Source organism: Macaca mulatta, chromosome 6 (assembly GCF_049350105.2).
Source record: "Macaca mulatta isolate MMU2019108-1 chromosome 6, T2T-MMU8v2.0, whole genome shotgun sequence".
NCBI classification, from domain to species: Eukaryota; Metazoa; Chordata; class Mammalia; order Primates; family Cercopithecidae; genus Macaca; species Macaca mulatta.
Window position 1 is genome coordinate 84,370,322 of NC_133411.1, and position 26,852 is coordinate 84,397,173.

General features: G+C 35.2%; 1 protein-coding gene across 2 annotated transcripts in view; it reads right to left on the minus strand.

The window, feature by feature from the left end:
- AP3B1 (adaptor related protein complex 3 subunit beta 1) overlaps positions 1–26,852 on the minus strand; it is a 298,620-nt gene that overhangs the window by 13,569 nt on the left and 258,199 nt on the right. For both annotated transcript variants that reach the window (XM_028849534.2, XM_028849535.2), the window contains exons 23-25: positions 24,045–24,276; positions 19,049–19,133; positions 4,829–4,926 (exon numbers count right to left, since the gene is read on the minus strand). In XM_028849534.2, coding sequence (XP_028705367.1) covers positions 4,829–4,926; positions 19,049–19,133; positions 24,045–24,276 — 415 coding nt within the window. The remainder of the gene's footprint in view (positions 1–4,828; positions 4,927–19,048; positions 19,134–24,044; positions 24,277–26,852) is intronic.

Genomic DNA, 26,852 nt, shown 5'->3' on the forward strand with positions numbered 1-26,852 from the left:
TTTAAAATATACTCAATCTGGGGTTTATGCAAACTAGTAACTTTTACTTCTTAATAATATATAAATGTATTTATTACTATTGCTATTTTTTTCTGTTCATTCAAAGATCTCTCATTGCCAAATGTTGCATGAGAACACATCAAAGTAATTCCAGTATAACTAGCAGCAATACCTGATAAATGGCCTCAGTATGACAGATCGAAGTTATCTCAACAGTGACTGGAAGTCACTGAAAATGTACAAGTATTTAGGCTATACTTAGAGATAAAAGTACTTGCCTAGTGAATGAAACTATAGTTGCTGACAAAAACACAAATTGAAATTTCTGAAGTAAAAACTTGAAAATGAAGGAAAAAATGAGAATGAAAACTCTTAAATCCCTGGGACGTTTCAAATAATATTTAGGAAAGAAATTAAGTTAAGCAAAAGCATGAAAAAAACCATACAGTCAATGCAAGACATGCCATTAATATTCAGATCTCCTGTAAAAATGTTCAGTGAACAAATTCAACAACGTACCAAACACTTCAAACAAATACTGAAATTTAGTACCCGGGTTAAAAAACACATTAATTACAACAAATGCCATCTATTTGGATCTGTGATATAAGTCATAGACATCTAATGGCATCTATTAAAACCAGTAACTCTTTGAGATATTTGATACGTGCACAGTAGTTTACAAAATTGATGAAAATAGTAAAAATCTGATTTCATGTTTTCAAAAGACCCTGCACCTTCAGGCATATCTATCTAATTTGAAACCTAAAATTTAAAAGAATCCCTACGATTAACAGTATGAAAACACTAAAGCCTAACACTGTGAAAACACTTTTGCCGTCAGTTAGAAAATAAAACTATCTAGCTTCTAACAACAAGCATTTTTTACTAACCACTTTCAAACTCTGGGAACACTATGTTCTGTCTTAGACCGTTTAACTTCAATATTAGGCAAAAGCTTTAAAAACTATACAAACAGTCAAACACTGCTTTTAAGTAAAGCACAGTGGCTGACATAACACTGCTGAGAGATGTGTGTACTCATTTAGGATTTAAACCTTCTCCATTAAGCTCTATTGAAGAGCAACTGCTGAATAAATGAATGCAACTATGTTTATGTTAAAAGCCTGTTTCCCGCAGCATGTAATTAAAGGAAATGTTGTACAAAGCCAGTACTTTTGTCAAGCTCCTGTAAATGGAAAGATGGATAGCACTCAGAGAAGTGAATGCATTGCTTCATATTTAACCTTAACACTCTTGTCATTAATGGTTTGTCTAACTTGTTCTATAAAAGACAAGGTACTGCTCCATTGAAGTAAAATTAAAAAAATCAACTAAACCATGCTTTTCAGAACAGAAGATTCATTATCGTCAGCTAATGTATTGGCATAAAGCAAAGTAACATCCTATCAAGTAAGGCACACATTCAATCTGCCTTCCCACCCCCCTTTATTTTTAACTCATGCTGTTTTATTGTTATAGGCAATTTGTACCACTCAGCATGACAGTGTAAACTGAATCAAGATTAATTTACATGCAAAAGAACACTTAGGAGAGCAGCATAGTAAGCAAATGTATTGTCTCGATTGCTGAGGTGGAAAAAGAACCTGGAAAGAAAAAAAGGTGCCCTAATTAAGGGGCATCAAATATGATTGCTTATGGTAGTTAAGGGCCAGAAAATAGTAAATGTCAGACCATTTAAAGAATTAGCATCTTGCTAGCTAGGAACCCATAAGATGGATGCATAAATCATAATAAAATTAAGTAAACATTTTAGGTTTCTTAAACCAGAGATTTTTCTAAATGAAAATATATCAGGTATTCTCAAATTAACAGGAAAGAAAAACAAGCGAAGGTTTCATTAAAAGTTTCTCCTAAAAAATAATACTTTAAAACACTGTAGAGCCTGTCATATATAATAAAGGTAAAATCACTCGGAAGATATTTTAAAATTGTCAGCTAAATAATTTGTGGCTTTATTAGAGTCTATCTAAATTTTGGTGAAGGCAGTAGATAGCACTTACTTTAGGCTGATCAGCTGTAATTAACTGCTAAAAAGCAAACCAAATAATGTAAAAAAAATAAAATTCAAAAAAAATTTCTAAGTTTTAGATTTGTAATTTAATTCACAAGAAGAAAATGAATAAAAATTCAAAAAAATTTTCTAAGTTTTACATCTGCAATTTAATTCACAAGAAGAAAATGAACAAGAGGAGGCATCTTAGAATAAGGCTTAGGCCTCTTGAAATTAAAACTGCGTGAAGAAACCAAATTAAATATTTTTAAGTAAAAAAGAGATCCCATGTTATTTTCTTATTGAAAGCATCTCACAGCTAGATCATTAACTGATTCTGCAATGCTTGAAACTCACAGCAATGAAATAAATCATGCTTCTGATGGAGGCTTATATACATAACCATCAATATATAGAATAATCTTTCATTTACTACTTTGACTACCAATCTTATTATATATATAAAAAATGTTTAGCCATGAAACCCTAAATGCAACAACTGAGAAAAAGTGATAGATCATGTTGCATATTAGAAATAAAACTTTTGTTTTTAAAAAATATTAACTTAAAATGCAATACTCTGTTAGAACCACTTTTATTTAATACTATATACTTTTCAGTTATGTATATATTTAGAATAAAAATGGAACCATATTCCTCATGTTCCTTATTTATAATTTTTTCAGTTAAATTGAATTAACACATTTAACATACTTCTTTAGTTTTAAAATGTGTCATATGAAATAAGGTATTATGTAAATCCTTTTTATTCAAGGTAGAAAAATCAGTTAAAGCTGGTGTACCCCCGCCCACATACACACACACACCCCTTAAATTTACTTGCATTTTACCTTCCAGAATTTTGCATTGATAAAATCTGAGGAAACAGATTTTTATTCTGATTTAGGATTTTCTGTTAGCGAGAGATTTCTAGGTATCTTTTGTGGAAATAAGCTACGCTCTTACTAGAGCAGTATAACAAATACATGTGTAAAGTTGAGGATTGAGACCTCTATTACCAAACCTGCTGAAACCTATAACTAAAAAGATGCTATTGAAAAGACTCTTTAAACCTGTGCTAAATTTGCCAGCATCAAGTTCCACATCAAAGAATGAATTCAGGAAGACAGAAAGAATGATACAGAAATGCCAAGAGACTTGCAAGGATTTACAAATACTTCATATAAACAAATTTTCAAATAGCTTTATTCAGAGTAGCCTTTCTGCTCTATTAAACATAGCAAACAGCTGCCAGATTTATTCAGACAAATAATCAACAACCATAGAAGTAAAATGGCAGAAGAAAAAGGAATTTTGGCAACAACTCCACAGAGGACCACAGCTATTCTCCAAGTGCACTTCTCTCATGCACTTACGGTTCTGTATGGCTAGTCAGCGAAAAATCCCTCAGTCACAGCAGAGCACAAAAAATTTGATCGAAATATTAAGTATTCTAAACAAAAGCTGAGGGAGTGAAAGGGTATATAATAATCTGCTGCTTCAGATAACTTTAGCTGCACTTTTCAAAAAAAGAATATCCCCTTAACAATAAATGTGCCAATGCCTTATTCAGTCACCGTGTGCCACTCACCTTGGTTTGCTGAGCAGATGTAAAGCAGAGAGGCAGGCTTTAGCCAGCAAAGGGTAAGAATAGCAAATATAAGAATCAATTCAATTTGTCAATAGAAAAATAAAATCACAAAGATAATTTTCCTCTATAGCAATAATCAACTTTCCAAGAAATGCAAACCAAAGAAAGATTTCATCGTTCTTTTTTATCACTTAAGTAATGCCCGAGCAAAAATATTACTATTAATTTACGGTCTTGTATGAGATTTTCTTTTTGACACTGTGAATTGCAAAGGCTTAGAGTAAAAACAGTATCTTCTGCATAATAATGGAGTGCCAGGAAGCATGCCCCTCTTCTTAGGTGTGGGTATTCGTGTGTGCCTAGTACGTTCTGGAAGTTTGATGGGTATGATTTACTACCTCAAAGTGAAGGGATCTTTGATAACACCCTCCACAGGAAAAAAATGGCTGAGATTCACATAAAATTGTAAAAACTGCTGACTATAGCATTTAAATATGCCTTAGTTTTATAAACGTTATCGTTAATTAAACACATAAAATCAGACAGGTATCTCCCCTTATTCACATATAAAAAAAACCCCCTCGCTTTTATTAGAAGGTATGTTTGACTCTGGGCAAACTACAGATATTAATATTTGCATTTTGCTGAAAATATTTTCTTTTTAAGTACTTATTTAAAAAATGTTTCAGTTCTAATACGTTCTGACAACACAGCATTTCTTTAATATAGAATTAGGTCAAAAGAAACCAGAAGTATTTTAATGCCATAATTAGGACTTTATTTTGAAGGGTAAGGTAGTTTAATGTGTGCAGGGACAAATACATTAGTAACACATAAACAGTTCTATAATGAAAAAAATACACAAACATAACAATTATAGTGGTAGGACATCGGTAAAGTCCCCAATTCCTGGCACTTTCAATAATACAAAACCCCTTAGTATATCATCGGGTTGACAAGCGACAACTCTCAGCATTGAAAAGGTGATTAAGAATTAATTTATCATTTTAAAGACGTATTAATCGATTTTCAAGTGTGCCAGAAATATAGACAAACATCTATTTTTAAGATTGTAAGTGCAAAGCATTAACAAAAATTGGAAGATTGTGCACTAATATCTGTTAATGGCTATGTATACATGAAAATTTGTTTTAGAGACTGTACAGGAATGAGCACATATTATTTGGTGTGTAAATTTCTAGTAAGTTGTAGACATCTCTCACCTTGCTCTTTCTTAAAATCTTTCTCTGACATGGCCACAGGTAAAAGCAGTTCTCCAACAGGTGGTTGAATATTAACACTGAAGCAATCATCCTTGGTACTGAAGAAAAACAATCAAAGCTGACTAAATGCTTCATAAATAAACATTCTTAATACTAAGTAGTTAAATCAATGCAATGAAAGCATATGCTAGCATAGACAGTATAAGGTCTTTTTGGTTTGAATATCACAGCTAAAAAGGTTTAAACATTTTCCTGAACAACATTACTTGCAGAAGAATACATCTGTTTTCTCAATCAGGACTTTTTTTAAAAACAAAACTACATAGGTATAGTAAATTATCCCATTTGAAAAATAACTTTAAAAACTTGCAGTAATTGTATGTAACCACTACCACCAGAGAGGCACTTCATGCAGCTTATAGAGAAGTAATGTTTTATCTCTAGTTTGCATACATCTTAAAGTATAGAAGATGAAGTGCTTTAGTCTGAAACAGTTAAGATCTCTTTTTAAAAATATTAGTTTTTAATAAAGAAGAAAACAGAGTGACCATATTGTGTTTAGATAGGTGCTAATAGTAATATCTCATCTGCAAACTTGCTTTCCTTAAAAAAAAAAAAAAAAAAGCCCTTATTTGCTAGTAGTGCTATTCATTGACATCATTGACCAACATGGTAAAAATTATTATTTCAAATGACAGGATATGAAGAATTTAAGAAAGCCAACCATGTTTGTTCTAATATCAGATAGAAAAACAATAAGTGCATTTACGTAAGTCTCATGACATTATGATCAATAAAAAAATACTAAATTGTCTAAAAAATTTTTTAAAGTTAGATGTTTAGGGTTAGGTTGAGTGTATCCTAAATGATAGCAGTGTGTTTGGCTGCAAATAAGCAGAAAATCCAATTAATAGTTTTTTGAGAAAAAGGCATTGATCGTTTATAATACAAGAAGTCTTAGAGTTACCAGTCACAGGCTCATTAAGTGGCTTAAAAAAGCCTTTAGAGGCCCAGATTCCTCTAGCTTTCCACTCTGCCATCCTTACTATGTTGGCTTTCATCCTCATGGTTGCCACATGGCTGCTGTATCTCCAGGTACCTAGTTTACATTCCATTGAAGGAAGGGTGGTGATGACAGAGTGTTGAGTAACTGTGTCAACCAAATCTGTTCCTTTTTATCACAAAAGCAAAAGTTTTCAGGAAGTCCCACAGAGGGACTTCTACTTTCATATTAGAACTGGATCCCACAGCCTGTGAGATGGTAGCTAGAGAAACAGGGATTGTGGATAAGAAATACTAAACATTAGGTTAAGAAACACTTGAATTTATTCACGTGTGGGTAGAGACAAATGACATAATATAAAAAAAGAACATAAAATCCACTTTTATTTTATGCTATTATGTATTGTATTCTTGCAAGTAGCCTTATATTTTTTCCATATGTAGATTGTCCAAGGCAAACCAATAACTCCAATTTATTTGTCAATTCAATAAACACTTATTGAATGCAAACTTGATCCTATGTAGTGTGTGAATATCTGGGGATTTAATGCCAAGTGAGATTGGCCCTTCAAGCTCACAAATCTAGTTGGAGGGAAAGAAATTACACTTATAATAGAACGGCAGGCACTACATTAGATATGTGGAAAGCATTCTGCAGGAGTGAGGCTGAGTTTACTTCCAAGAGGAGAAAGAGGGCATTCTAGGCCTGTACTTTGGGAATGAGGAGCAGACTAATATGTCAACAGAAGAGGCTGGGGGCACATGGCAGAGTATCATATATGGTATGACCACTCATCCCAGTCCTGCCAGGAATAGTCCCAGTTTACAGCTGTTGTGGAATCCTGTCCAGCTGGTGCCTACTTTCACTCTCTAAAGTATCCTGATATGTATGATAAAGCATATGGTTACTTTACTCATATAACTAAGACAAGGGTGTTTCAGTGTTTCTTGAAGCAATGGGAAACTACTAGAGATTTTTGGCGTAGGAAGGTAAATGGTCCCATTTATGTTTTAGAAACTCCAGTGGCAGTGGTAAGGTGGAGTAAGGGAGAAACCAAAGGCAGGTACATCAGTTAGGAGTCTAAATTAATAGTCTAGGCAGGATTTTGATTTTTTTTTACGCATTTACTGTGTGTTTTTTTACTTTAATAAAGCCTAAAAAGGATATTAAGAGATAGCTTCTGTTATTTCAAATTTACTGATAAGAAAACTAAAAAGAAGTTGAACAATATGCCCAAGGTCACACAGCTAGTAACTGACAGCACTGGGATTTGAACCCAGGTGTATCTAACTTCAAAGTCCACATTTATTCCACTATAATATGCAACTTCCCCAGGGTGAGCAGCACTGGGCAGGGGGCAGATGGAGTATTTTATGGATATTCTAGAGTAGAAGGGACACACCTGGTGATGAATGGAGGGAAGAAACTTCACACCTTCTAATGTGAACAACTGGGTGAATGACAAAGTGCTGAAGGAGTTTGGGGACTTAAAGAAAATGATTTGGCTTTAGCCACATTATATTTTGAGTACTGAGTTACCCATGAAGAGATATTCAGCAGATAAATGGAAATACAAATCAAGAATCTGGAGAGAGACTAGCTGCGCATAGTGACATGTGCTTATAATCCTAGCTATTTGGGAGGGTGAGCTGGGAGGATTGCTTCAGCCCGGGAATTTGAGACTACAGCGAACTATGATCATGCTACTGCACTCCAGCCTAGGTGATAGAGTGAGACCTCATCAAGAAAAGAAAAGAAAAGAAAAATAAAAGAAAAGAAAAGAGAAAAGAAAATAGAAAGGGAATCAGGAGAGAGGACAGGGCAGTACGTAAGAGTCTGGAAGCAGTAAGAATGGTGTAAATGCATGAAAAAATGCTCATCATCACTGGCCATCAGAGAAATGCAAATCAAAACCACAATGAGATACCATCTCATACCAGTTAGAATGGCAATCATTAAAGTCAGGAAACAACAGGTGTAGGGGAAGATGTGGAGAAAAAGGAACACTTTTAAACTGTTGGTGGGACTGTAAACTAGTTCAACAATTGTGGAAGACAGTGTGGCGATTCCTCAAGAATCTAGAACTAGAAATGCCATTTGACCCAGCCATCCCATTACTGGGTATATACCCAAAGGATTATAAGTCATGCTGCTGTAAAGACACATGCACACGTATGTTTATTGCGGCACTATTCACAATAGCAAAGACTTGGAACCAACCCAAATGTCTGTAAATGACAGACTGGATTAAGAAAACGTGGCACATATACACCATGGAATACTATGCAGCTATAAAAAAGGATGAGCTCATGTCCTTTGCAGGGACATGGATGAGGCTGGAAACCATCATTCTGAGCAAACTAGTGCAAGGACAGAAAACCAAACACCGCATGTTCTCACTCATAGGTGCAAATTGAACAATGAGAACACATGGACACAGGATGGGGAACATCACACATCGGGGCCTGTCGTGGGGTCGGAGGAGGGAGGAGGGATAGCATTAGGAGATATACCTAATGTAAATGATGAGTTAATGGGTGCAGCACACTAACATGGCACATGTATACATATGTAACAAACCAGCACGTTGTGCACACGTACCCTAGAACTTAAAGTATAAAAAAAAACAAAAACAAAAAAAGAATGATGTAAATGGTGTAGGGAAGAGCTGAAGCCTTATGAGTAGATAAAAATCATATAGGAAAAAAGGATACCACAAAAAGGAAAGAGTGCAAATCTGGGGAAGACCTGTATTTAAGTAAAAACAGAAGAAGAGCAACTTGCAGAAGAGACTGGAGGAAGAGTGGTCAGGAAAAAAGGCATGTGCCAAATATTGCAGGAAGGCAGAGTAAGATGAGGGATAAAAAGAAGTATAACTGCTAATCTTAGTAAGGCCGTTCAGATTGCAGGAAGACCACACAATGTAGTGAGTTGGAGGGTGAAGGGAAGACTGACAATGGAAGAAGGAACAGAAAGAAGAGGCAAGCTTCCTGAGAATGAAGAGGCAAAGGAATAACACCTAAGGAAACCTGAGCATGTTTAGAGGCTGAGGGGAAAGAGCCAGTAAGGAAGAAGAAACAAAGGAATAACTGGTAGAGCAAGGTCTTAGGAGAGGTAAAAGAGGTTGGGATGAAGAGCACAAGAACTAGGTGAGTGGGTTAGCCCTAGAAAGGAGTAGGTTTCTTCTTCAGAAACAGCTAAAAAGGAGTGCTTAAGTGAGAAAGGATTGCAGGTAGGCTACTCGAAGAATGAGACCAAACCTGATGGAGGGGAAGACTTGGTCACATTAAGAGAAATATGTAAAAACTGGTGAAGGACTAGAAGAAGATGTATATATACATACATGGTGTGTATGTGTGAGTGTGTGTGTGTATATATATATATAAAATATATAAATTACAAATGAACTTAGTATGAAATCTAAAATTTCAGCTTCAAGTCACTGTATACAAAGTCCTCCAAAGTCAGAGGCACAAGACAATCCACTGAGGTATAGGCAAAAACCCTACTAAATATATATATTTTTTCTCATTCCTTTTAAGGTTCTGTTTTTCTAGGAGACAGGGTCTCAGCTCTGTCACCCAGGCTGGAGTGCAGTGGTATGATGACAGCTTGTTGCAGCCTCGACCTCCTGGGCTCAACTAATCTTCTTCTCTCAGCCTCCCAAATAGCTGGGACTACAGACACATGCCACCATGCCTAGATAATTTTTTTTTTTTTTGAGACAGAGTCTCACTCTGTCACCCAGGCTGGAGGGCAGTGGCGCAATCTCAGCTCACTGTAACCTCTACCTCCTGGGTTCAATCAATTCTCCTGCCTCAGCTTCCCTAGTAGCTGGGATTACAGGTGCCCGCCACCTCGCCTGGTTAATTTTTGTATTTTAGTAGAGACAGGGTTTCACCATGTTGGCCAGGCTGGTCTCGAACTCCTGACCTCAAGCAATCCACCTGCCTTGGCCTCCTAAAGTGCTGGGATTACAGGCGTGAGTCATTGCGTCTGGCTTTTTTTGTTTGTTTGTTTGTTTTTTTGTAAAGACAGAGTCTTACTATATTGCCCAGGCTGATCTTGAACTCCTGGGCTCAAGTGATCCTCCTGCCTTGGCCTCCCAAAGTTGTGGGATTATAGGCATAAGCCACTGTGACTGGCCTCTGTTTTTGTATGTTTTAGTAAATACCTGTTAGCACAGTGAGAAATATACACACATACATATATATATACACACATACATATAATTACAAATAAATTTCTAGAGAGTACATACTCAAAATATTTTTACTAATAGAGGTATACAATTTTAAAAGTTAGGGGACCACTGAGTTACATCATTATGTACAACACTTTTGAATTACTTGTTTATACTTTTTAACAGAACCTCTCTTCCCAACACTCCTGAAGGACACCACATACTCCTCAATTAAAAGTGGCTGGACAGCTATGATGCCAAGGGAGACGGGTGGGGTGTTAGGGGAGAGAAGAGGCAGGAGATCTGCCTTCTGAGGCATCTATGAAAGTCTAGCTGTTTGCAGAGGGTGGGGAAAGTGATCCTGAAGTGCCCCTCCTAGCAACAAGCAAGGCGTTAGAGAGCTCAACTGAAACACACTTCTCGGCCTTTCTCGTAGCTAAGAGTGATCAAGTGACCCAGTCATGACCAATGAATTATAAACAGAACTTCAGTGGGGATTTTGGAGAAAGTTTTGTTTTTCTGACATAAACCTGGCTCCTTTCTCCATGTCATTTCTTTCCTTTTTTCTGCCTGGAATGCAGATGGAAGCCTGGAGGTGGAGCAGCCATCTTGTGACCAAGAAGTTGACCAGCATTTGCTAACAAAATTAGCACATGAAACAAAAAGGTGGAAGACCTTACGTCCTGAAGATACTGGGAAGCTACTGCACCAGCTCTGAACTGCCAAACCCTGCAGTTCTTGTTCTAGGAGAATAATAAATCCTTATTTGGTCATGCCACTGCAGTTGGGTTTCTGTTACAACCAAATACAAAATCCAACATAACTAGTACATAAGTCACTTTGTAAGCCAGTTTCATCTTGTAAGCAAGGTGTGGCTTATAACAGAACTAAGATGGAACATTTCCTCTTTATTTGGGGGAACATTTACTTTCATGTACATGAGTGTTCTAGGATGTCCTCCAGTTTATATGCATCTGCTTTTCTACCATTTTGCCTTCTTTTTGGTTTATTTCTCTCTCCATGTAGCTTTTCTTTTCCTTCTTTCTTCACAACCCCTTTGATTAAACAGGGGAGAGACAGATTATCTCCATTTCTACGCATAACTGCCTCAACATGGATAGGGAGTGTGAAAAATGACTCATGATAGATGTAAATTTGTCAGAATTAACAGTTACCAGATCAATGAAGCACTATTATTAGGGTAGCTTTAAATAGCCTAGCTACATAGGACCAGATGGCATAAAAGTTTAATGTAAGGCAAGACTCTACTTGGTACACATTTAACTGTAGCATATATTCTTGTACTACATGTAATCTCAGTTCATGGATTCCTTTATAGGATCCAAACTGGTAAAGTTTGCAGGTAAGATAAACAGGCGAGCAGCCTATTCTGAGACTCAAGTTTTTCATCTATGAATGAGTGACATTTACCTTGCAGGCTAGTTTTAACTATTAAAGGACATAAAATGAAATAAGGCACAGGAGGTACTCAAAACCTACATACGTAATAGGGATATATCATTATTTCAGTATTCCCCCACTGATTATCATTTCCAATTTTTCTCCATTATAAACAATGCTTAAATAATATACTTGGCTAGATCTATTTCTGTACAAGCACAAATACTTCTCTAGGCTTGATATCCTAAAAGTGAAATTGCTGAGTTCAAAAGTATGAATATTTTACAGATATTGCCAATTTAAAGTCCCACAAACAGCATACAAGAGTACATGTTTTTCTCTACCTTTCTTGTCAATACCAAATATAAAACTTATTCTAAAACCTTGCCAATCTGATGAGTGAAATGTTTTAATTTTTATTTCCCTGAATACTAGTGATGTGGAGCTACCTTTACTTTTTCCAAATAAGGGTCTTCACACCATTTACTGAATGGTCCATTCTCCCCACAGATTTGAAATGTCACCTTTATGACATACAAAATTTTTACATTTCTAAATTCTCTGGTTTCATTGGTTCTTGTGCCAATATCAATTATACAGAATAAAAATATTCTTGTGGCCTTAAGGAGTATTTTTAAATTATTATAGAGAAAGACTTTTTTCATTAAAAATGGTGATTTTTCTTGTGCATTTTCTTTTCCAGTTGAATTTTAGAAGTTTGTCAAGTTTCTTGAAAAGGTCTACTGGCATTTAGCCTAGAATCACATTGAATTTGAAGATTAATTTGAGGTTCAATACTGTCTCCCATTTAAAAACACAGTATATTTCTTATTATTTTTATTATTTTGCTTATATTTCTTTATATTTAATTATATCTTCCTTTATGCCCTTTAGGAAAGTTTCAGGGTTTTTCTTCTCCCTACATAAGTATCTGTATCACCTTTCTAAACTCATTAGTTTAAATAATAGATTTTCTGTTGATTCCAACTTTACAGGTTAATAATTATGTTGACTAGGCCGGGTGCAGTGGCTCACACCTGTAATCCCAGCACACTGGGAGGCCGAGGCGTCAGGAGTTCAAGACCAGCCTGGCCAGCATGGTAAAACCCCATCTCTACTAAATATACAGAAATTAGCTGGGCCTGGTGGTGCGTGCCTGTAATCCCAGCTACTCGTGAAGCTGAGGAAGAAGAATCGCTTGAACCTGGGAGGTGAAGGTTGCAGTGAGCCGAGATTGCACCACTGCACTCCAGCCTGGTGACAGAGTGAGACTCCGTCTCAATAATAATAATAATAATAATAATAATAATAATTATGTTAAATAAAAATTATAATTTCGGCGAGGCACTGTGGTTCACACCTGTAATGGGATTACAGCACTTTGGGAGGCCAAGGTGGGCCGAGCACAAGGTCAGGAGTTCGAGACCAGCCTGGTCAATATGTTGAAACCCTGTCTCTACTGAAAATACAACAATTAGTCGGGCATGGTGGCGCGTGCCTGTAGTCCCAGCTACTCAGGAGGCTGAGGCAGGAGAATTGCTTGAATCCAGGAGGCGGAGGTTGCGGTGAGCCGAGATCACCCCACTGCACTCCAGCCTGGGCAGCAGAGCAAGACTCTGTCTCAAAAAAAAAAAAAAAAAAAAAAAAAAAAAAATATATATATATATATATATATATATATATATATATATATATATATATATATATAAAATTTTGTCTCTTCTTTTCCAGGATTTATACTGCAAATGGCGTTTACTTGCCTTTCTGTATTGGCTAGAACTTCCACTATAATGTAGAATATAGTGTGGACAGCAGATATCCTTGTTTTGCTTTTCTGACTTAAAAGAGATTGTTTCTGATATTTCATGTGGCTATGGGTAACTCATATGGGCCAGAAGTCATTTGAATTTATAACTACAACTGATGTCCATCTTCATATGTTATCCTTCTGCGCTTTAAAATCAGGGTGATGCTAGACTTACACAATGACATGGCATGATTTCCTTTTCTTTTGTTCGAGAAAAAATTCTCTTTTTTAAGGTTCTGATACAATTTAATCGTTTTTATTTCTAATTTATATTTTTCTAGGAAACCATTAATTTCATCTAAATGTTCCAATTTATTGGTATAGAACTGTATAGTATTATTTTGTAACTTAAAAGATCTCTGTGCTTTATCATCTTTCTCCCCTCTAATCTTTCTTAGGTGTCTTTTTTCTTTAATCATATTATCCCATAGTTTTCCTTTTTTTTGTAAATCCTATATGTGCTTTTAAAAATATGAGTATTTTCTGCACACAGGAAACAAGGAATTCTATGTAAACATATATATCTTAGATCCAGCTTGGTAATTAAATCATTAAACCTGTATGTATCTATACTTATTTATCCTTACTCTCTGATTTGTCAACTTCTGATGTGCATGTTAAAATACACTATGATTATGGCTTTCACAATTTTTCCTAGTATTTGTATTATTTTCTGCTTTATAAATTACAAAACTGCATGGTTTAAAGGTTTGTAACAATTGTATTTTCTTGGAGGGTTACAATGAGCACAAAATATTCTATTATTACTTTTTACCTAAAATACTTCTTAATTTTTCTAGTTTTAGCACATCTATCTGATGCATGCATACACACACACACACACACACGCACACACACACACACTTCATCTTTCTAATCTCAACTTTTCTGTGCCATTCTCTCTTAGTGAAGGTTCTCATAAATAGCACATGTTAAATTTTGTTTTTTACCTGTTTAGTAAAAGTAGGATTTAATTCTCTGACATGAATTGCGAAAATGAGTATGTGTGGTGTGCATGGCCTCTCCAGCCATCTTGTTTTGTTTTCTATTTGCCATGCTTTTTCCTCTTCCTCTTGGTTAAACCGGTCAAGTTTTAAACTTTTATTTAAAATTATTATTATTTTTTAATAGAGACAAGTTCTCGCTATGCTGGCCAGGCTATTCTTGAAGTCCTGACCTCGAGGGATCCTCCTGCCTTGGCCTTCCAAAGAGATGGGATGACAGGTATAAGCCACCACACACAGTCCTGATCAGGTTTTAATTACTCCCTTTCTTCCTAGTTGTTTAGAAGTTATAATATGTCACATTTCTATAATTTTAGTGGTTATCTTTAATATTTTAAACCATATAAACTTATTTTTGCCATCAATAAACTCTCTTCTCAGACATAACAAGAACCCATATACTAGGGTTCTTGTATACCTGTATACCTCTTGCCTCTGTGGGGATTTTGGTTCCAATGTATTGTTAATATTTATTTTTCACATTATGTCAAGAATTATTTTTATACGTTGATAAATTTCATAGGTAGAATTCTTTGCTCACTACTGTTTTATTAATTCTACATTTTTCTCTGTCTCAGATTTTTTTTTTTTGAGACAAGATCTCACTACATTGCCCAGGCTGGAAAGCAGCGGCTATTCACAGGTGCAATCATCGCGCACTGTAACCTCTAATTCCTGGGCTCAAGCTGTTCTCCTGCCTCAGCCTCCTGAGCAGCTGGGACTACAGGCATGCATCACCATGCCTGGTTCTGTCTCAGATTTCAGAAAATATTCTATTACAGTATATCTTTGAGTAATCCTTTCAGAAAGGATGTGTAGGTGGTAAACTGATTGCTAGAATCTTTCCTTCACTGAAAAATGACTATTCGGTATTTTCAAAATTTTAAAGGTCATTTCCTTTACCTTCTGGCTTGCAGAACTGATATGAGTATGTGAAATTTGAATCCATTCTCATTCTTGTCTGTTTTTTAGGTAAGTTGCTTTTTTCTCTGCTTTGGAAGATAATAGGATATTCTTCTCCTTATCAAAAATTCACCAGGATGTGGTCTTTTTCATAGTTTTTCACATTCACCCTGTTTGGCCCTCTTAATCTAAAGGCTTGTGTGTTTCTTTTGTTGGGCCACATGTTCATTCATTCATTCATTAGGGGTAGGGATACACTCTGTTGCCTAGGCTGGAGTGTAGTGGTGCGATCACAGCTCACTGGAGCCTTCAACTCCTGGGTTCCAGTGATCCTACCACTTCAGTCTCCCAAGTGGCTAGGACGACAAGTGTGTGCCACCATACCTGGCTAATCGTTTTTGATTTTTGGTAGAGATGAGGTCTTGCTATGTTATCCAGGCTGGTCTTGAACTCCTGGACTCAAATAATTCTCCTGCTTTGGCCTCCCAGCGTGCTAGGATTATGGATGTAAGCCACCACGTCCAGCAGAAAATGTTCCTCTATAATTTATTTTCTAAATTATTTCTTCCCTTCATTGTCTTTTCTTTCCTGCCAGAGCTCCTATGAGATGAACTGATCCTTTTAACCTTCCTTATTTTCTGTCTCTGCCTTTTTGCTTTGTATTCCAGCTGATTTCCTTGACCCTTTCTTCCAGAATGCTCAATCAGTATTCAGCTGTGTCCATCCCATTATTCATCTACTGAGTTAGCAACTATCATTACTAAGGGTCTCCTCTCCCCTGGGTGGGCTGACTAAAGTTTTATTTTTTGTAAGTGGACGAGATATGATTGGTTACGTGGACATGAAGTTGGAGGCAGGCAGGCAGGCAATGGCCTTTCCTCCCCACCAACAAACGTAACACTGGCTTTACCCTAGTGGTGAGGATCTGAGAATATTTTGGATAGATACTCTCTTGGATAAAGCTATACTTCATCTCATCTCCGACCATTCTTGCTTCCTTCACACAAACTCAAACCTTGCTCTGTTCTTGTAGGTCCCCACATTCACACCAAAACGTCTTTCCCAGGCAAGTGGCTTGTTCTCTTTACAGTTTTATTCTTAAGTCTCAAATTAAATGTGTATGTTGCCTGCTGTCAGATGTAAGATTGGGGAACTAGGGGGCTGGAAGGAGTTAATTCCCTGATGACTGTTTGAAGCCCCCTACTCACTTCGTGCTTGATGTTCTGCCAAATTGGTTCTTACCATTATGGTAGTTTTCTCCCATGAGTGTTTTTCCCTGTGATTTTTATTTTCTCTGTTATTGTTTATCTACTCCTATTTGTTTTCTGTCAATAATGCCTCACAATTTCTGGTCAGCTAAAGGCATTCTTTATCTTATATTTTTAGTGCTCATTCACTATTAAAGAATGTATTTTCTTTTTAATGGATCTTTGGACAAAAACATGTGCTCAGTTATCTAACTAGCTCTAAGCTGTGTGACTTCCCATACCGCTTAATACATGCATGCCTGCTGATTACAAGGATGAGGCTCTGTTTATGTACTGCACTAACTTTTAGACAGATATATTTATGTATGTTGTGCACATATTCGATCTCAATAAATTTAATCAAGAATTTAATTTGATGACCATTTAAAAATGCAAAGCAAAAAAGAGGCATAAATGCTTATCAAATATGCATATAACTACATAGCTTAATATAACAGTTCTGTCTATATCTATTCATCCATAGATACAATTATAATGATAAAGAATTAATCCAGAAGCTAAAGCAGGATCATTTTACTCTCATTTTTTTTATTCTAACAAATAAGAGTATCTGACAGGCTTTTGGTCCATATTCTCAGCATTTCTGAAGGCTTCTTATCAAATATGCTGTTATTACCCATAATTTTATGTATCGATTTGTATAATGTATTTCAAGGAAAAAATTCAATATCAGCCATTCTTGTTTCTTTTTTTCTTTTTATTGAACTACCAAGACTAATACAGCACATCACTAAGCAAAAAGTGCTATTTACTATGCAAAAGGCACAGTCAGTGATTGGCATCTAAGACCAATTGATCTACCCATTACCACTATCTCCCTACCCCCACAAGCACTACTATGAAGCTATTGATTTAAACACTGTCGATCGGTTTCCATTTTCTGATTTTGGGCAGGCCAATTAAGAAAGTGAGTAATTGTGATTACATTGCTTCAGGATCAATTACATTTGATGCAAGACAAAGTGCTCTTTTTAGAACACACACACAAAATTTTTGATCTAGCATGCTGGTGTGCTTAACAAAAACTAAAATAAATAATTTGTATCTTTATATCAGCAAAACATACTAATGTAAATGCTTTTAATAGCCAAGACATTTTCTATGTGAAATACATGAATTATTTTCCTAAAGTTAGTTTGAAAGAAATATAGAAAAATACTATTCACATACACTCCTTGGTATAAGATAAAAGTCAAATACTACATGCATTTAAGGATATATCCATCCTTAAAGGGACTTAGTTAATTATGAAAGACAAAATGCAAATCCTGTTCAAGAGACTATGAAGGAAGTCTTTGTAATAAAAATTGGGGAAAAAACCCCAATTACATAGGAATCAAAAGGTTCTTTATATAAATTGATAAGAAAAAGGAATATTTTTTAGTTCTTAATTTTGGTCTAACTTGATACCTGTGCTTTGTCATTGGGTTCACATTGTCCAAATCATTAAAATGAATATACCTCCGGTGTTAGAGGCAAATCTATTTAGAGTGATGTTACTCATAGCCTGTTGTTCAGTAATATTGATCTGTGTTGTTTGTCTAATAGAAAAATAATAAACAATTACTAGGCAATGTTGAGAAAAGTAATCAGTTTTTATATATCACTAATATAGCAGACCTCCCAAAACATAAAGGTGATGATCTGCATAAAATCAATGTGTTATGCTACATTGCTTATATTTATCATTGCAGGTTCTCGGCAATAAAAGGTATAACATTAGGCCAGAATTACTGGTAAACTGAAAAGGTATATGAAAATGAAAAGTTCACTATGTTTAATCTATACATTTATTTTAAAATGTCTATTTCTAAAACTTCAAGACTTTTAAATCATAACAAATTCTGTTCTAAGCTGGCTAAAATGTAGATAAAATGTCTCAATTCTTTTTAGAATAAAAACAAAGAAACTTCAACTCAAAATAGCCAATTGTGCCTTATATCAGAAAAAGAAAGAGTTCAAAGATAATGCTCGATGCATGAATACAGCTTTGTACTAATTTGCTAACAGCCTCTGAATTTCACGAGAAATGTATAAAGCATTATAGAAAAACATTAACAACAAAATCCAATCCTAAAAAAGCTCTTCTGAATAGCATTCAGCTACGAAACCTTTGCCAACTGCATAAATGTTTTCTTTTGACTTTTATCAAAGCAGTTTGTAAATCGATTTAAAAAGGAAACAAAAATGTGTGGGTTTTAGGTACTGATGGAATCAATAATATTCCACTTAAGAATCTCAAGATAACATGTATGTATATCTCAAAAGAGATCTTTTCTGAGCTATTTAATAATATTATTAATGTTTTTAATTTCTCCTGGATCTTCCTCATTAATTTTCTTATAAATTTTCTAAAACTGGAGTGATAAGTTAAAAATTACTTAGTAGTAGCTCCTTTCTTTAACCAATAAACCATGAATTTCAATCACATATGGCAGATTGTAATGGCTAGGTGTGTAACGAATGCTAAAAATACATACATTGCACACAATTTGTACAACTATTCCAAGGCAGTCTAAACATTAGCAAAGCAAAACACATTTGTTTAAATGTTTTGTCTTTCACATACACACAAAAACTGTTGAAAGCTTAGTTTTTGATCTGCTATCCTTTACAGGTTATATAAAAAATAGAAGAACAATTGAACTTACCACAACTGGAAACTGGCAGTCTGAGTAGAATCACAAAAGTCAATACCCATTGAAACTGTAATGGATCCTTCAGGCTCAAGAGAGTCTAGGAAATAAGATAATTTAGACATGAAAACACAGAGGATGTGAAAAAAAGGCAAACTAAACATTGAAAATTTAGGTAATGTTTGTAGTTTGGTTCAAACAGTGAAATTTAACGATGGCTTAAAAATTTTAAACTAAGAATATTAAAGCAAATTATAAAGTAACCTAACTATTCTGTTTCAAGGTTTTCTTTTTCACAAATTAATTCTGCACACACACCAATGAACACATTATACCCGTTTCAGAAATACATATCTTCCTGAGAAATTTCATGTTTTCTAATATTATCTCTATAGGTATTGAAAATGAGAAGGAATTAAATGTGTTCTTGTTTCGCATACCTGTAATGGACTTTGGGAGTTCATAAGAGGTTATGTACTTAAAACTATGGCATGTTTATTCTAGATATAAAAAGTAAATTTTAAACAATGTTTCAAATTTTCAATGAAAAAAATTCTAAATTAAAAAATGTAAATAAAGTTGGAAGAAGAAATTAAGATGCACTCAGAAATTAATTAAGAGATCTCACATTGAAACCAAAATGTTAAGTCTAAGTGCATTAAATACTCAAAAAAAATTTGTGGCAGATTAGATTATCTTGATAAAACAAAAAATAAAATGACATTTGATAGATCTGGAATTTCTGAAGCTTCATCTATCACCTAACCAAGTATAGGAAATAACTATACCAACATACAATACAGTTTTTTTTTTTTTTTCAGTTAACAATGACAAAACTTATGTCAAACAAGAAAAAAATTTTATTCTGCTTATGATTTGAAAGTTTACCTATACCTTAGAATAACTGAGGGCATCTTAAATAAATATGTATATATTTGTTTATATATAGAAATTGTCCATTTTTGATTTCTACTTTGCTCAAAGTATTCTGCATAATTGCAGCTATACCATACAATCACTTTATATTTAGCTTTATATATTCTCTATACTTCCTATCAGACATAGTTATATTTTAGGAAGCACACTTCTAATTCAATAGATTGTGACTATTCTAGGGCTTATTGGTAAGTATGATTTGCCATTGAAAGCAAACCATGATACAGAAGATGGTATGGTTGGGATAAAATAATAATTCAATAAGCTTCATTTATTAAGTATTATGTTTATATCTCATAGGCTCAATGAGGACTAGGTATTACAAGAGAGCATTTGTTCAATGCTGATTTTAAAATGCTATTTGTTAGGCAAAGGAAGTATGTTAAAAATTAAAAAAAAAGTAATAATTAAAATGCTATTTGCTCAGCGGTATGTATGTTGGTCTGCTGATTCTAGTTTCAATTTCATTTGTTTACAAACCTAACATTTACCAGGATGTCACTCAAACACCAGAAGACTTGCTCCCTAAATCTCTAGCAAATAGGCTTTACTGTAGGGTAAATAGCTATAATGATATATACATTTTTTTCATTTATCATAAAGCTGTGTGCTGTCAACAGTTTAGAGCTTTGTCAGTCACACACTGCTCAAGCCTATTCTTTAACGAATTCTTTTTTTTTTTTTTTTTTTTTTTTTGAGACGGAGTCTCGCGCTGTGTCACCCAGGCTGGAGTGCAGTGGCGCGATCTCGGCTCACTGCAAGCTCCGCCTCCCAGGTTCACGCCATTCTCCTGCCTCAGCCTCCGAGTAGCTGGGACTACAGGCGCCTGCCACCACGCCCGGCTAGTTTTTTGTATTTTTAGTAGAGACGGGGTTTCACCATGTTAGCCAGGATGGTCTCGATCTCCTGACCTCGTGATCCACCCGCCTCGGCCTCCCAAAGTGCTGGGATTACAGGCTTGAGCCACTGCGCCCGGCCTCTTTAACGAATTCTTAATGCCTTCTGTGCCGTAACTATTTTGGGGTTTGGTCTTGTTTTTATCTGATACATTAGTAACAAATTCTGTCATCTCCAAAACATGATGGCATTCATGATTTTGATCTCCCTTCATCATATATCTTTGTATATCATTTGACAAAGTGACAGTTCTCAAGATACTTTGTTGATAGCACTCTTTGACACTGTTTGATACTGTCTTCAGTCTTAAGATAATTAACTGTGAGCTTACTGCCATGCTAATTCTGGGGGACAGTCCACGATCAATGGCATGTTTTATTATATAGATGCCTCAGGAGCAAAATGATCAGCATAAAATTATTCAAATAATGGATTTTTATAATACTTGGAGCCGACTAAACTGGGTAAGCGTACCCAATTAGGTGTCTATATTTAGATACAATTTCTAGATTTGCTCCTATATATTTGAGATGGCTATGTAGAAATGGCTGAAAAACACTGGCTCTGTTACACCACACCATTAATATCAACACATGAAATCATATAGGATGCCATTTACTTTGATGCAACAGTCGTACAGTAACTGTTAAAATCTTAGCTGAACTCAAATTTGTCAACCACTAACATAAAGCCACTGAATATAGTACAGAGAGTGTAAGGCTATTCTTTGTGTCTTTAAAAAAACCCTCCTATATACTAGGTCTCTTTGGGGAAAATGGAATATTATTCCTAATGTTCTTGCAAGGAATACAGTTTCATGCCAAACACAGGGTGAAATTGAGAAAAAAAGTCATTGCACATTACAAACAAAACCAGATTGGTGGCAAACAAGAAAACTGCGGACTCCTTTAACGTGTATACATGCTTAAAAATAAATAAAACAAATTGCTTACCTCCCTTATTTTACTAAAACACTAAAACACAGCATTTGTTTTCTGTTGCATTCTTAAAATGTTTTTGGAGGACTAATTTAGACATATTATATTCCTTAACCCTACAATCTATTGATAATAGTGTCATCTAGGTGGTGTTACATACAAGTACATACTGCAGAGGAAATAACTCTGTATCTTGAAGGCATTCAATAAATGCCAACAAAATGAATGAAACATACAGTCATAAAAATTTGTCTAAGAATGAAAAAGAAAAGCCTACAACCAATACTGAGGCAATGGTAAACATTCATATTTTATTTCTGTGTTAAGGTCATACTATGAAATTTATTATATTTATTTCTTCTATTCTACATAGGCCAACAAAAGGTCAACTCATCAACTCATTATGCCAGCTCAAAGAAAAATTAATACTGTTCTACTGTTTTAACCTTTGGATAACATTTTCAACCTTCAGACAATTCATGTATCTGCTGCTTGACACCTCCTAAACTAAACTAATTTTTTTTAACTAGGTAAAAAAGGTTGAATTACAAGCAATAAAAAGAACACAATAATTCCCTGGCAATATATTAACTTCATACGTTACATAGTAAAAATTAGGATACTTTGTGTTCTTTAAATAGTGTCTTAATTATCCAAATATTTTAAAGAATTAAGTGGATTTTGAAATCAGCTTACTTTAAATCCACTTTCTTTACTCTGGTTGCTTATAAAATTTTACGAGGCTTTATCAAAAATTGTTTTATTCCTTTGTGTAAAAATATAACACACACACAAAATGACTTTCTTTACCGAAAGATTCATGAAAACCAGAGGAGAAAATTCAACAATGCCAAAGAGCTCAGATGAAGAAAAATGGAAGAGTTATGTGAAACAATGAGTAAAGAAGGCACAATTACCTAATTTTACTTTCTCCTGGTCAAAAGGCATTGTTGATCTTAAGTATTATAAAAAGGAGCTATCTGGAGCATTATGGTTATAACATTTGGAAGATACAATGACATAAACCTTTTATTACTTTTAATTGATGTTTTGCCTGAAGATTCTCTCAAACCTTAGGGCTATCTCCACTTACAAAAACCAAAAAGAATAGAGATAGACATTCTAAATATTATACTAATTCAAATTCAAAGTAAGACATACAATTGTTACATTTAATGTTTAAAGGGTATATTTTTAGCAAAATACTTTAAAAACGCAAAGGGGATGAAAAATGGCCACTGACACTTTGTGGGAGAGACAACCGGATGCGGTGGGCACAGAAGCAACCTGGAAAGCGCGTGCCAAAGCTGGGGGCAGCCGCTGCTCAGCACCTACTCACCGGTTGCTGCATGTGGGATAAAGGGCCGGTACTGCCATATTTTATGCTCTGCTCCAAGAAAAGTGAGATTTCTCATTTTTTAAAACGTAAAAGCATCTTGATTTTTAAATGGTGGCAACAGATTGAAAACATGTAAAAATCAGATGTGGATAAATACCAGTGATACCCTCTGCGCTACCGTATATTCTATACATGGAGAGGAAGATAAGCAGACTAGTCTACATCAGGGGTGTGCAATCTTTTGGCTCCCCTGGGCCTCAGCGGAAGAAGAACTGTCTTGGGCCACACATAAAATACACTAACACTAGCTGATGAGCTAAAGAAAAAATAATCGCAAAAAAAATCTCATAATGTTTTAAGAAACTTTATGAATTTGTGGGAGGCTGCATTCAAAGCTGTCCTGAGCCACAGGTTGGACAAGCTTGGTCTATCTCCTCTCAGTCTTCACTCTTCAACTTATGGGAAGGTGAAGGGAAACAGGAAAAGATCTTGAGATACAAGAAGTATTGCATTCAGAAATGCAGAGCGATTTTCTTGCTTTTAAGACACAATAAACCACCTAAAATTACGTAGGGAATGAAGCTGACCAGGAGGAGAGATGGGGGAAGGTGACGCAGGTAGGTAAAACATGGTGGCAATCTTGACTCTGCAAACCCAGCCTTCCATCACTACTGGTATTACTATTACTGGGACCTGATTCACTAAGAGCAAAGAAATGTGTTTATCTTATATGATAAATTCAGTTTAACAAGAAAAAGCAAATATAAACTGAATATGCTAATTGTCAATACAATCATGTTCTATTTTGCTATTTTACTAAAAAGTATTCTACTTTACTTTTAAAGTGAACATATTTAGTGATCAAATATGGTTAAGGTTTTAAATGAGAATTAATATTTACCTATTGGATTAAAAACATGCATTTTCAGGCCTATAGGAAGCTTTTTTTCCCCTATGTGGATATTTTCTATCTTTTGATCAGTAGTGTTATTCAGTGTTATTTGTATAGAGACCATCTTATCACCAAAAATGCAAGGCTGTCTTGGAAAGAAATAATGGGCAGCAAGTCCTTTTCCACTCATTCGATGAAGCAGCACGTGAGTTTTCGTTGGTACAAATACAGGAGTACTGACCTATTACACATGGGAAAAAGAAAAAAAGATGAGTTAGTGAATATAGTTATTCTTCTAGAAAATACACAAACATTTATGACATTTAATTCTTGGTTCCCCTAAAGTATTATATGAACTACAATAACAAACATTAGTAGGATATCACACACATAGATATTAGTCAGAAATGATACAAAGAAGTAAATGCCCTCAAAACTGTATAAAAATTTCTCTGTAACCTCCAAGCATATATTACTTTTTTTTTTTTACAACATAAGCTTAATAAGAAGAGCATAATCTCAGTAATACAAACATACTCATTTTTTTTTTTTTTTTTTTTTTTTGCGGGGAAGGGGGAGGGATTTATAAACTTGTTAGTTTTTTTCCCTAGATCCTCTGTATTTGGCCATCTTGCTAACTTTCTTATTGGTTTTAGCAGTTTGTCAATTGATTTTCTTGGGTGTTTTAGCCAACTACCAAAATGAACACCTTGGACCTTCATTTCCAATCCTGACTCTTTGAACTGGCTTTTTGTTTTTATTTTCTTTCTCTGCAAACTGAAGACCATGGCCCCCAGGATAAGGTGGCTTCTTCCTTTGCCTTAATGATTGAAAAGATCTCTACTTTGAGATCAAGTTAACTATTCACTTACATTTTCTTCCAGTCCTTTGATGGTTTCAAATTTTAATTCATATAGAATTGATTGATTTTGATAAATTGACTCCATATTTAATTATTTTTCTCCAGATACATGAACTAATTGTCCCTACATAAGCTAATGAATAGTCTTTCCTCAATGATTGTAAATGCAAAAATTCTAATTATTTATGTACTAGGAGATATTTCTGGGCCTTGATTGTCCTGTTAAACCAGTACCATATTGTTTTATTTTTTATAGACCTACAATATAATTCAATTATTTGGTAAAACAAATCTTTCCTTGTTTCCCCCTCCCAATATTTTCTTGGCTAATCATCTTTCACCCTTCTATTGAACATTAGACTCTTAATTAAATTCTTCCCTCAATCTCATTTTGATTGAAATCATAGGCAGCATATTAAATAATGAAACACTGTCCATTCTAAAACCATTCAAAATATCAGTATTGCATATTAGGCTTGACCTGACATGGGGAAGCATTAAAAAAAAAGTCAATTTGTAATTAAACAGGCTTGATTTAGATTTTTTCCTGCCAACTGTGGTCTCCCAACTAAATTATCTATTACAGTTTTGAGAGTATATATCAACCTATTAAACATTTTCACTATGCCATGTACACCTGATGACATTACAAACTTAGCAATTATAGTAATGATTTAAAGTTCAACAAAAATCCGAGTTAAATATCATATATACAAAATGATACATCATGCCTTCTAAGCATCATTAAAACATAATATTCTTTCTCCAAAAGCTCAACAAAAAATGGGCAATTTAAAATAATCATCACCTCTAATCCCAGCACTTCGAGAGGCTGAGGTAGGAGGATTGCTTGAGCCCAGGAGTTTGAGAACCAACCTGGGCAACATGGCGAGATCCTGTCTCTACAAAAAATGCAAAAAATTAGCTGGGTGTGGTGGCATGTGCCTGTAGTCCCAGCTACTCAGGAGGCTGAGGTGGGAGGATTGCTTGAGCTCAGGAAGTTGAGGCTGCAGTGGGCCATGATTAGGTCATTGAACTCTTGCCTGGGTGACAGAGCAAGATCCTGTCTCAAAAAATAATAATAATAATTTAAAAAATAATAAAATAATAATCATAAAAACTTATAGGAGAGTTAATTTGTAAAATACAATAAACAATTAGCTAAATTTAAAATTTTGATTATATAAAATAATAGGGCTACTGGCCTATTCATTCTACTTAAGCCTTCTGATGATGATAACAACAATCTAATATTTTAAGTTTTCAAATCACTTTCACTTCTAAGGTTAGGTTTTCCTTGAATGAAAACTATTTTCAAAACCCTTCTCTTTCTTTTTTTTTCTTTTTTTTTTGAGACGGAGTCTCGCTCTGTCGCCCAGGCCGGAGTGCAGTGGCGCGATCTCGGCTCACTGCAAGCTCCGCCTCCCGGGTTTACGCCATTCTCCTGCCTCAGCCTCCCAAGTAGCTGGGACTACAGGCGCCCACAACCGCGCCCGGCTAATTTTTTGTATTTTTAGTAGAGACGGGGTTTCACCGTGGTCTCGATCTCCTGACCTTGTGATCCGCCCACCTCGGCCTCCCAAAGTGCTGGGATTACAGGCGTGAGCCACCGCGCCCGGCCAAAACCCTTCTCTTTCTTTCTTTTCTTTTCTTTTTTTTTTTTGAGACGGAGTCTCGCTGTTGCCAGGCTGGAGTGCAGTGGCACAATCTCAGTTCACTCAAGCAGCTCCAGACTCTCCTCGGTAACTGAGACCAGGCTTTTCCCATGAAACTCCCTGAGCTTCTGCATGCAGTACTCATCAGCGGGCTTGGCTGTATATACTAATTCAAAGGCCCGCTTCTGCACTTGCTCCACAAACACAGAGCCGGCCACCTGCTCTTTGCTCTGACCAGTGACGCTATAGATGGATTTCTGTGTCTCTTTCACGCAGGAGACATATTTTGACACAGATGTC